This window comes from Coenobita brevimanus, chromosome 18, assembly GCF_032717465.1.
Source record: "Coenobita brevimanus isolate Jiangsu-jjx chromosome 18, ASM3271746v2, whole genome shotgun sequence".
In the NCBI taxonomy this organism is placed as follows: Eukaryota; Metazoa; Arthropoda; class Malacostraca; order Decapoda; family Coenobitidae; genus Coenobita; species Coenobita brevimanus.
Genome location: NC_136971.1, coordinates 7,462,481 through 7,475,000, shown reverse-complemented (window position 1 = coordinate 7,475,000; position 12,520 = coordinate 7,462,481). Strand labels below are relative to the sequence as shown.

Genomic DNA, 12,520 nt, shown 5'->3' with positions numbered 1-12,520 from the left:
AATAAACAGATAAATAAATAAATAAATTAGTGGATATATAAATTAGTAAATAGATGTGTCCAGTGGTTTAGTTAATTGTGAAGGAGGTCAGAGCATTGGCCTCTTCCACAACAGAAAAATTATGACCTAACTCCCAAATAACTTCTCCAAAACGATTTATTTTGTTTATTACACCTTGCCGTTCATTTCCGTGCTACACAAATCATTCCAATATCGCCCTACCTCTGCATAAATAACGAGCAAAAGGATGTTAACCACCCCTATCCTAAAATAAATCACCAAGGAAGAGGTGTTAGGGAGCCCTGTCACCCCATGAGAATACGAGCCTTCATCCAGCGTAGGAATGACGTCATCACTGTACCCTCCACTCATCTGATTTTGTTTTTTCAATATTCAGTCATTTTTTTTTTTTGGGGGGGGGCGGTTGGAGAGATGTCTTAAATGTCTTAAATGAAACCTGTATTTAATCTTTCCATCTCAAAATATTGTCAAAAATTTTAATACATTTGTCATCAAGAATTAAAAGAGAGAAAAAAAATGTTATCAGTCTGAAGGGTTAAGCATGTCATCGGAGTGAAGTGAGTTAATTATGAAGAACAGTAGAACGTTCTCCTCGTCGTTATAAGAACAGACTTGGTGATTGGTTGTTGTTCTGGTGCAATTAGCCCTTGACACCTGAGTAGTTGTTCACAGGTAAGGTTAAGTGAGGTCACGCCGGGGGAGAAGGGGAGAGAGGGGAAAGGGAGAGAGTGGGAGAGAGGTGGAAGAGGTGGAGGGGAGAGGGGAGGGAGGAGAGAGGGGAGGGGAAAAAGGGGAGAGTGAGAGAGGGAGGGGTAAGAGAAGTGGACAAGTAGTAGTTGATGTATGTTATAGTTTGTCTGTCTGTCTGTCTGTCTGTCTCTGTCTCTCTCTGTCTCTGTCTGTCTGTCTGTCTCTCTCTCTGCAAGTCTTTTCTCTATATCTCTACTTTATTTCTTTCATCCTGTTCTTTTCGTCACACATCTTTTTTCTTTTATTTCTGTACCCCATCCACTTTGTCTCTACCTCCTCCACCCATCCACTCCATCCCTCCACCTCCTCCACCCACTCTCGCCACCCCCTTCCACCCGCATCCGTGCAGAGTGACTCCTTTCCATAATATTTTGCTCGATGTCCAATACAAAGCGAACAAGGGAGATTTTGCTGCAGTTACCCTCATTGTGTGTTACGCTGCGGTCGATCAATTATGGGAAAAGAAAATGGGGCTTGGGAGAGAGAGGTGGGGTTCTGTCTCCCTGTCTGTCTGTCTATCTGTCTGTCTCTGTCTGTCTGTTTGGATTTTAAAGGTTTTCAGAGGGGAGATTTTACAGGATGATTGCGTTTGTGATCATTTATTTCTTTATTTATTGCATTAAAAAATAAAGCTCACTGCATGCCGTTTTATGTCTCATAGTCAAAGCATGCTGTATTTGTACACACACACACACACACACACACACACACACACACACACACACACACACACACACACATTTTATAGATAGTATAAATAGATAGAATATAGATGGACAGATAGATCAATAGATGTGTGTGTGTGTGTGTGTGTGTGTGTGTGTGTGTGTGTGTGTGAAATCAATAAATGCATAAAAATTATCCATTCATCACTAGTCTTCGGAAACTTTACGCAAAACCACCCAGAGAGAGAGAGAGAGAGCATTATGGGCGAAGTGAATGCTGGTCAGCTATTATTCAGTGGGCCATTGATTGCTTTAGTGCTTCCAGATTCCACACACAGGTTTACATGCTTTTTTGTGTGGGGCAGTGTTTTGTGTGCGACCCTGTTTTATTCTGTGTTTGTTTGTGTGTGTGTGTGTGTGTGTGTGTGTGTGTGTGTGTGTGTGTGTGTGTGTGTGTGTGTGTGTGTGTGAGAGAGAGAGAGAGAGAGAGGGTGGGGGGGAGGTTGGTGTGATGGAATAAAATGGAGGAGTGAGGGTGGCTCAGGGCCCAGTAGCTGGATATGTCACAGGGATGGAGGGGATTTGGGGAGAAGGAAGAGGAGAAGGAGGAGGAGGAGGAGGAGGTGGGAGAAGAGGATAAAGTAAGAAGAGTAAGAAGATGAGGAGGAAGAGAGTGGAGATTGTCAGAAGAGGACGAAGAAGAGGAACTTGAGGCTGAGGAGAGGGAAGAAGAGGAGATTATGAAGGGGAGGAAGAGGACGAAGAAGAGGAAGTTGAGGTGGAGGAGAAGGAAGAAGAGGAGATATTATGAAGAGGAGGAAGAGGAAGAAGAAGAGGAAGACGAGAAGGAGGATGAGGAAAATGGGAGATGTGTTGGAAAGGCAAGAAAATGAGAAGGAAAAGGCTGTGTTGAGAGAGGAAGAGTAGGAGGAAGTAGGAGACGAGAATGTGTAAGGGTAAGAGGAACAGTATGAAGAGGAAGAAGAGGAGAAAGCAGGAAGAATGATGCCTGATTGAAGGACTGGAAGGATCTGTAAGAGGAGGAAGGAAATGAGGAAGGGCACAAGAAGAGGAAGATTATTTATTGAGGAAAATGAAGAAGGATGAGGGATATGATCAGGAGGACAAGGAGGAAGAGGAAAAAAAGGAGGAAGAGGAGGAAGAAGAAGAGGAGGAGGAGGAGGAGGAGGGAAGTTGGGAAAATGGAAGAAAAGCAGGAGGAGGAAAAATGCTAGAAGTGGAAGAAGCGGAGGGGGATGTTGTGCTTAGTAAGAAGGAAGAGAAAGAAGAGGAAAAGGAGAAGGAAGGGGGAGGGGGTCAGAAGGAGGAAGGCAGGGAGTAGAATTAAAGATGAAAGGTATGAGGTGGTTCGAAGAAGGAGGAGAAGATTGAGAAGTGAGGAAGATGGTGATGAGGAAGAAGAGGGAGAGGTAGAGAGGGAAGAGAGATGCTGAGCAGAAAGAAGATGAGGTGTTGCAGATACTGGGGGGAAGTGACAGGAAGAGGACAAGAAAAAGGAGGAGGAAGAGGAGGAGGAGGAGGGAGAAGAAGAAGAAGTCTTGTTGTTAAGCGCTTCAGCACTATGACTATTTATTCTTGCTACTCCAGGCGATCTTATTCATCTTTGGAGAGACGTCAGGTAGAAAGGAGAAAAGTAAGATTAGAGAGAGAGAGAGAGAGAGAGGACGGATGTGGATGTCAATAAAAAAGAAAGAAAATGCAAGGGAGAGAGAGAAAAAAAAAGAAGTGGAAAAAGTGAGAGAGTGAGTGAAGAAGCATTAGGGGATATTAACCCCTCCTCTTTTTCTTACCTCCACATCCTCCTCCTTGCCTCCTCCTCCTCCTCCTCCTCCTCCTCTTTCTCCTCCTCCTCCTCCTCTTCCTCCTCCTCCTCCTCCTCCTCCACCCGTATTACCTCCAACTAAAAAAATATATTATTTTTATACTCAGCCTTTTTTGTGTCTGTTTTCCTGTCTGTGAATGTCGTTGTGTTTTTGTCTCTGTCTCTGTCTCTGTCTGTCTGTCTGTCTGTCTGTCTGTCTCTCTCTCTCTCTCTCTCTCTCTCTCTCTCTCTTGTCAGCCTGGATAAACCACTTACAATACGCGTTAAGGGAGGGTTTAGTTGAAGGATCACTAACCGTAATTGAGATTGTTAGTAACTGAGTAATAATCTATCTATCTATCTATTGCCAGACGCCTCAATCCCGTTTGGGGTGGCCACAAACAAATCGCCTCCAAGTCGCCCTGTCCCCCGCCATTTCACTGCCCTGCTCCCAACTCACATCCCCCTCTCTCATATACCTCTCCACCCCATCCCTCCATCTCATCCTCGGCCTCCCCCTCCCTCTTTCCCCCTCCACCTCACTCACATATACTCTCTTCGTCAGTCTTTCACCCTCCATCCTCTCCACATAGCCAAACCACCTCAGTGTGTTCCTCATAACGCTTCCTATCACATCCACATCCACACCACAACGCTCCTTTATATCCTCATTCGTCAGCCTGTCTCTCCACGTGACTCCACAGGCTCCTCTTAAATAACTCATTTCCACTGCTCTCACTCTTGACTTGTGTCCTTCCAACAACGTCCAAGCTTCACTTCCGTACGTTAGAGTTGGTATCACAATACTGTCATGTAGTAACTTTTTCACTTCCATGCTCACTTCCCTGTTTCTTATCACTGCTTTCAAAGAACCAGCAACCTTTCTTCCCTGCTGTACCCTTTCAAGCACTTCACCCTCCAAACCTCCATCCTTACTCATCACACTACCCAAGTACTTAAACGTACTTACATTTTCCAATTCCTCACCATCCAACCTCGCTGTACATTCACTAACTTCACCCCTCTCAAAGACCATCACTTTACTGTTAGTAATTTAGTCTCGATATTGTTAGTAATTTAGTCTCGATATTGTTAGTAATTTAGTCTCATTTAACCCCTTATATGCGATGGCTTCCTATGTGCTTAGAAAACACGTACGTTGGATGCTGGAACTCCAATGCACTTTATTTTCTTCAAAGACGTTGATCGGAAAAACCTTTTAAGATTTTTTTTTTGGATTTTTCGGTGTCCCTGGTTTCTTTTGAGCATAGAAAAAGGAAAAAAAATCTCTAGACATTTTGAGCGTAGGAAAGAAAGCTTGATTTTTTATGAGCTTAGAAAAAAGAAAAATCCTCTTGATGTTTTGAGCATAGAATAAAAAATACCTTGATATTTTGAGCATAAAAAAAACAACCCCGTGGTGTTTTGAGCATATAAAAAAGTATCATGATGTTTTGAGCATAGGAAAAAAAAAATAATCTTGATGTTTTGAGCATAGAAAAAAATCTCATAATGTTTTGAGCATGGAAAAAAAAATCCTCTTGTTGTTTTAAGCATAGAAAAAAATCTCGCGATGTTTTGAGCACAGAAAAAAAAAATCTTAATATTCTGAGCATAGGTAAAAAAAATCTCGACGTTTTAAGCATAGAAAAAAAAAAATTCCTCGTGATGTTTCGAGCCAAAAAAAAAAAAAAAAAATCGACATACAAAAAAGCATGCAAAAAAAAAAAAAAAAATATCCCGTTGATATTTCGGGCGTAGAACAAAAACTTGACTTATAATTCAGTGGATGTAAATGGCAGGCAAAAGGTTACTGTGATTTGAAATAGGTTACACTTGGATACGAGGAGGCAAGTTTACCCCTTCAGCCCGAGAGAGAGAGAGAGAATCTGGTGACCTGTGTTCATGGTGTTTTCTTGCTCCAGACGATTTCCTTCAGCTGAGGGGACATGTCTGGTAGGGAAGGGTTTATTTAAGGATATATTCGTCCTCTTGTTCGAAAAATCCCTCCCTCAAATAAATAAAACCGTCTGAAACAAAACACATCACACCGAAGGGGTTGATTCACTGCGTATGAAATTTTGCTTGGAGGTTATTTAGCGTACCGTCTTCCGCCTACGGCTCGTATTCGCGAAGTTCGTAGATTCAGACTTTTGGCTTCCCCCCTTGATTAACTTTTTGAAAATGCCTAAGTCGGTCCTTGATTCTGAAGGATGGGCTGTAGAGGGTTAAGAGTGTCTCAACCCCTCCAGTGCCGAAGCCTCCCCTGAATAAAATCGTGTGACGGAAATGATAATAAAATGAAAAAGAAGATAATAATAAGATGATTTTGGAGATAAGAAATGAAAACGGTGATTATTAAAATTGAAAACGGAGATAACAATTAAAGGAGAACGAAGATAATAATGAAAACAAAAACGGAAATAGTAATAAAATGAGAAAGGATAGAATAAAAAAAAAGACATCATAAAAGGGAAATGCTTCAGGTAAAAATTGCTGTGGTACTCAGAAAAATTAATAGACTTTATATATTTTCGCATCAACGTAGCTACATAGCGGTGCATAAAAATAAATAATACTGTCCTATAGATATTCACGTTGAATTTAAGTACACATATACAAAAGATTATTCCATACACCAATACACATAAAACTGTTAAAAATTATAATACTCATAATACTGCTTATAATATTCGTCCCCGCCTCCTCTCCCTCTCCAATCCAGCCTTCCCTACACACCTGTAATAATGTAACAAAAGTAACTGTGTACAGGTGAAAATGTAACACCTTCATCCCTACCTGTAATGTGTCGAGTCAAGGTTACGTTATTTTTGCTATGTAATTTCTGGTTATTTTTAGGCTGTGTTATTCCGGCTGTATTCTTTTTCCTTCTCTTTATTTCTCCCCACATCTATTATTTTCTTGTTCTGTGTGTGTGTGTGTGTGTGTGTGTGTGTGTGTGTGTGTGTGTGTGTGTGTGTGAGAGAGAGAGAGAGAGAGAGAGAGAGAGTACCGTATCAATCCCCTCTTTTTCTTGCGCTTTTATTTCTCTCTACTCGACCCTTTTTTCTCCTTTTCCTTTGTCATTCCCGTCTCCCTCCTCCCCCTCCATTTTTCGTTCCCTATCACTTTCTCACTTCACCTCTTCCCTCTCCCCCCCTCCCTCCCTCCCTCTTCCTCCTTCATTGTCTAACCCCCCCCCCCTCCTGTTCCCTCCCCTCCCCGTCTCCCAAAATATGCAAGGTATATTTTTTGCCCCTTACCTGACACCGCATATCCTTCACCTCAAGCCACCCCTCACCCTCCTTCCCCTTACCCCTCCAGCTCCTCTCCCCTCTGCCCTCGTAGCCTCACTCCTCACTCCCTCCCCTCTCCTCCCCCATCCCCCACCACCTCTTCCTTTCTTTCCCTCTTCCCCTGCCCCCCTCCCCACATCTCTCTAAATATTTCACTCCCTGCTTTCCCTCTCCATATCTTCCTCTCTTCTTCCACTCACCCTGTCTTCCTTCCTTCTTCCTCTTCCCTCCCTCCTCTCCATGTGTCTCTGCGTATGCGATGCCCCATTCCTCCTTCCACTCCCATCATCACATTGAGAGAGAGAGAGAGAGAGAGAGAGAGAGAGAGAGAGAGAGAAATATAACTTTTCAGAAGGGACTGTATTTCCTCATATCAGTATTTTCACGACACTGTATTTCTGTAACATTAATTTAGATGCTACTGTATGTTATAGATGACGCTGTATTTTAAAGATGAAATTACACTACTTTCCTGAAATGAAACTTACTATTCTTTAATTACCACTATATTATCTAAATGACACCGTGATAATATGTATGGCACTGATAATTTTGATAACAGTGTACAGTATTTCAAACATGTACTATTTATTTGTTTATATTTAGGTGTGTGTGTGTGTGTGTGTGTGTGTGTGTGTGTGTGTGTGTGTGTGTGTTTAGATAAGGCTGTTTTTTCCTATTATAATTGCATAATCTCTGTCTCCTCCCCTCTCCTCTCTCTCTCTAACCTCAACCCCACCCCTCTCTCGCCCCACAGCCTCTGCCCTGAAGTGGGTTCGATTCGACGTGCCGGAGTGGGCCGCCAGAGGGGGGGACGCCACCCTCACCTGCCAGTTCGACCTGGCCAACGACCGTCTATACTCAGTCAAGTGGTACAAGTCTGGCAGGGAATTCTATCGCTTCGTGCCGGCAGAGTACCCACCCAAGCAGGACTTCCCCTTCCCTGGAGTCACTGTCGATGTATGTATTTCTCCTTTTTTTCACTTTAATCTTGCCCTCTCTAGACGATTTTCGATTTGGAGGGATTAGTTTTAGCTTTCCTTTACCTCTACGCTACAACAGGCCCTCCCCAGAACTGAATAAAGCTGTCTGTAGGTAGGAAGAGTGATGTGAAAATACGCATCCTGAAAGAGAGAACGGAGATGGGCATGAAGGGAGCAAGGCGGTATGGAGGAAGATAAGGGAAGTACAGTGAGAAGGAAGTAAGGAGAGGAGAATTTTAGCAGAGGGGAATGCGAAATTAATCTTACTTAATAACACTCTCAGACTCCCATTACACACTGTCAGATGAGGGAAAATTTGCCTGGTGTTTGGTGGAATAGAATGTCATGACAGTACCGACCACGAGAGGGAATTTTTGTGACGGTATTAACACTCTTAGGTTTCTTTCTTTCTCTCTCTCTCTCTCTCTCTCTCATCTGAATAAAAATGTCGTTTGCTAGAAGAGAGTATTAGAGTTGCCCGGTGTGTTTGTGTGTGTGTGTGTGTGTGTGTGTGTGTGTGTGTGTGTGTGTGATAAAGTAGTTCAGTCAGACACGTACTTTTGGATGTGAGCAAAGGTATACAGTGTTTTATATATACACACATCCCCTTCTTGTTCCTCACACGTCAAATTGATCTCTCTCTCTTCCACTTCCCCGCGTCAGACTGAGCGCAGCAACGAGCAGCAGGTGTGGCTGAAGGGCGTGAACAGAGACACAGCAGGAAGGTACAAGTGTGAGGTGCTGACGGAGGCGCCCCTCTTCAAGACTCTAGTGAAGTCAGCAACACTCACCGTATATGGTAGGGGCGATGCTGAGTTGGTGGTGGTAGGGTAGGATATTGGAGTGGAGGTGGTTGGTGTGGTTGGAGTAAGTGTGGTGGTGGTGACGAGGTGGGGGTGGGTATGGGTGTGGTGGTGGTAGTTGTAGGTGGAGGTGGGTGTGGAATGGTTGTGTTGGTGGTTAGGTGGGGTGGGTGTGGTAGTGGTGGTGGTAGGGTGAAGGTGAGTAGCTGTGATGGTGGCAGTGATGGTTGAAGAAGGGGCAGTTAGGAATGAGTAGTGGTTAGAGATTGAAAGGGTTACGGTGAAGCGTGCATGATAAACGGATAAGGAAGTGAAGGAAGTGATTCGAGGGAGCCTTCTAACACCACGGGAAGACGACCTTAGGAGTCAGGAGGTAGATAAGTCGATAAATGCATAGACTTAGTGACTGGTAAATTGAAACTGATAAGATGAAAAATAAGAGACAAAAATAATGCTACCTGCTGTATGATTAGATTGTTAGAACTAGATATGTTCAAGTTTTGAGAGTTTTTGATGTGGTTTTAAAAAGTTAGAATAATATGATTCTTATTTTTGGGTCACCTTGCTTTATGTCTCATTTCTTTTTTTCTCTCTCTGTCGCTTTCTTTTTTCATTATGTCTGTTCTTCTGCTGTTGTCACCATTATCTGTTTTCTTCCTTTTGGCTTCCCCCTGTTTTCACTGATTAGTCTCTCTCTCTCTCTCTCTCTCTCTGATCCTATACTTTAACTGTTATAAGTATAGAATAAATAAACTAGAAGACAGGATATTAAAGTCTGTATACCTGTGTAATTCAGATAACTCCCCTCTCTCCCCCTTCCGTTCTTCCTTCTCCCCTCAACCCATTCCTTCCCCTACCTCTCTCCCCCTCATTCCTTTCCTACCTCCTCCTCTCTTCCCTAACCCTATTCCTCCCCCTCCTCTCTCTCCCCTCACCCATTTTCTTCCCCCTCCTCTCTCCCCTCACCCTTTTTCTTACCCCTTCTCTCTCCCGTCACTCCTTTTCTTTTTCCTCCTCTCTCTCTCCTCATTCTTTTCCTGCCGTGTTCTTTATCCCCGCACCCCCTTCTTCCCCCCACTTTCCTCTCTCCCCTTACCCCTTTTCTTCCCTCTCATCTCTCCTATCACCCCTTTCCTTCTCCGTCCTCTCTCCCCACGCCCCTTTCCTTCCCCCGCCTCCCCCTCCTCAAGATCTGCCCGACGGAAGCCCCCAGGTGACGGGAGGGCGTGACCAATACAGGCCAGGTGAAGTGGTGAACCTTACCTGTTCCGCACCGCACTCCATCCCGCCCACCACACTCACCTGGTTCATCAACGACCAGCAGGTGAGTGGCCAGGCGTGGTGTGGTGCAAGCAGGCAGGTAGTGAGATAAGATGTATGGATAGACAGATGTGCTAATGTATTGATGTGGGTGAGTGATAGATTTACAGACAGATAGATGGCATGAGGGAAGGTGTTGGATGGATTTATGAGTAAGAGGATGGATAGATGGATGAACAGAAGAGGGGATAGGTGAATTCACGGATGGCAAGCGGGATTACCACCGGGGAAAGAAGGGAAACTGTTGATAGTGCTTGTATTCCTCTCTGGTTCATGTCCTTAAAAAGATTAAAAAGACTTACCATCGAATGTATCTTTATACCCATTAGGGATGTAAGATATTGTGGATGGATGATAATGGTGGTTAGTTTCCCGGCACCGCATCTCCAACATTCATCTGTGGACTTTTCGGTTACAAGATCTCTGGTTAGGCTGTAGTTATGTTGTAGTTATCATTTAGTTGTAGTTATTTTGTAGTTATTCTTTACATGACAGCCTTTTTTCCAGCACCAGGCGGCCGTCAGCAGCAACAGTTGTGGGTTTGTGACAGGAAGTGATGGCCGCACAGCACACGTCTCTCTGATTCAGCTTCCAGTCTCGTCACACACATATGGCTGTCTCTGCAAAGTCTCTGTCACACTCGGCAATTTCCCTGACCATCTTCAGTCATGCTTCTCAGATCCTCGACAGGAATATTGACGGAAATCTTGAAGTTGCTGTCACACACATACTGAGTCATCGTTGACCTTAGCTGTAGACCGGCGGCTAGTATGGCGAACTCATTTATAAAGACCGGGATTTTCTTAGAGAGAGAGAGAGAGAGAGAGGGAGGACTGCCGGATAAAGTGCGATGACGATGATGATGATTCTCTCTCTCACCACAGACCCTGCAAGACTATCCAGTGATGTGCGATGCTGCTGCTGCTGCTGCTGCTGATGATGATGATAGTGCTGATGATTCTTTTTCCTCCAACAGGCGCCGCAAGATTACCTGATAGAGTACCGCACCCCGGAGGACCACGAGGGGCGAGTGTCAACGCGGCTGGGTCTGCAGTTCCACGCGATGCAGTGGCACTTCCCCGACGGCCGCCTCACCCTGCGCTGCACCGCCACCCTGCACCGCCTTTACCAGCAGGAGGCTCGCCACCAGGGAGTCGTGGTGCCCCTCGACCCGCAGAGCCTCGGCCATGACGCTAGTGGTACGTGCGAGGAGAATGTCACGTGCTTAGTTGAGAGTGTCGCGTGCTTAGTTGGGAGTGTGCGTGCTTAGTTGAGTGTCGCGTGCTTAGTTGAGTTTCGCTTGCTAAATTGCGTGTTTAGTTTCCTCATCCTCGTCGTTTTCATTTTTCTTCTTGGGAATAAGTAGAGTGAAAGTGTCCTCTTGTCTCTTCCTCCTGCTAATGTTAGTCTGCTGTTATAGTATAGTCTGTAACAAAGAAGCATTTGACGTGACGTCAGGATAAACTCATTAGTAATCCACAGCAACATTTCACCTCTCTCTCTCTCTCTCTCTCTCTCCTTAGTCCTTTCAGCTGGGGAAGCGTCAATTGCATTCTATTCAGCAAAAGGAAAAAAGAAAAAAATAGCGACAGATATAGAAGCAGTTTTTTTTAACCTCATTACTGCGATTACGTCTTTGTCATTCATTTAATCAGGAAATACGCTCTCGTAGTGAAGGGGTTGGTAATGGAGCTCAAGGGGTTATGTATGCATGAGGGTGAGGAGGTGGGGACGATGGCAAAACACTTGACATGGAATAAGCCTGAGAGAGAGAGAGAGAGAGAATAGAGAAAAAGTGAAGGATTAAAGAGATAGAGGGAGGAATGGAAGACAACTCTCTCTCTCTCTCTCTCTCTCTCTCTCTCTCTCTCTCTCTCTCTCTCTGTCTCTCTCTCTCTCTCTCTCTCTCTCTCTCATCCATCACACCATGTCCGCTCCGTCAATGAATATCCGCGAATAAAGGGCCGCCAGTTCTTGATTCTCTCTATTTTACGGTCGTCTTTATGGGCTCCTGGATCACGACACACGGGTTCACGTCAGGTTGTAAACACGGTGCAGTCTGGAATGAGGTCGCACCGGGAGTTGAAAGGACAGGCTGGGTTGGGTGGGGTTACGTTGGGCTTGGCTGGGTTAGGTTGGTTTGGTCTGGGTTAGGCTAGGTTAGGGTACATGGGGTTTGGTTAGGTTAGGTTGGTTTGGTATAGGTTAGGTTAGGTTAAGTTAGACTTGTTGTTGGAGGTTGTATTCAACTGGCATGGATCTGGTAAATTTTGGTCAGGTTGACTTGGGGTATGTTACGGTGAGATGGTTAGGTTAGGTTAGGCTGGGTCGATTTGGCTTTGGTTGTGTTAAAGGTGGAGTCAGTTATCATCAGGCGTATTGTCGCGGTGCTTACTTATGTGGGAGGCCATTCACTTATTATTCTAGGATTTAGGACTACTTCATGCGTCATCCTGATTTCCACAGACGTCTTCCTTACGTGTTACCCTTGATACTCATTTTAATACTAATATACAAAGGATGGAAGGACAGGCTGATATGGATTTGGTAAGCTTTAGTTAGGTTAGATTTGATGTGGTAGGTTTAAACTGAGCTGGGTTAGATTTGTTTTAAGGTTGGGCTGCAGCTTGGGATGAGGTCAGACGAAGAGTTCAAGTTTTGGGTGAGTTAGGTTACGACAGAGTTATAATGGTGAAAATTGAAGCCATAGAAAATGTGTTTGGAATACTGAAGCTTCAAAGACAGGGAACAAATCGGGGCGAATTCGCCATCTCCAAAATCTTTCGTTGGAGAAAATCACTTGAGTTACCTAAATTGAAAATTGAGAGAGCAGTAGGCGATTGTTGTATTTTCTCTGCTT

General features: G+C 44.4%; 1 protein-coding gene across 1 annotated transcript in view; it reads left to right on the top strand.

Moving 5' to 3' along the window:
• LOC145391350 (cell adhesion molecule 2-like) overlaps window positions 1-10,930 on the top strand; it is an 11,531-nt gene extending 601 nt beyond the window's left edge. Inside the window, exons 2-5 of the mRNA XM_080265948.1 lie at window positions 7,312-7,514; window positions 8,201-8,336; window positions 9,531-9,664; window positions 10,637-10,930. Coding sequence (XP_080122074.1) covers window positions 7,312-7,514; window positions 8,201-8,336; window positions 9,531-9,664; window positions 10,637-10,930 — 767 coding nt within the window. The remainder of the gene's footprint in view (window positions 1-7,311; window positions 7,515-8,200; window positions 8,337-9,530; window positions 9,665-10,636) is intronic.
• Window positions 10,931-12,520: the final 1,590 nt, after the last annotated feature.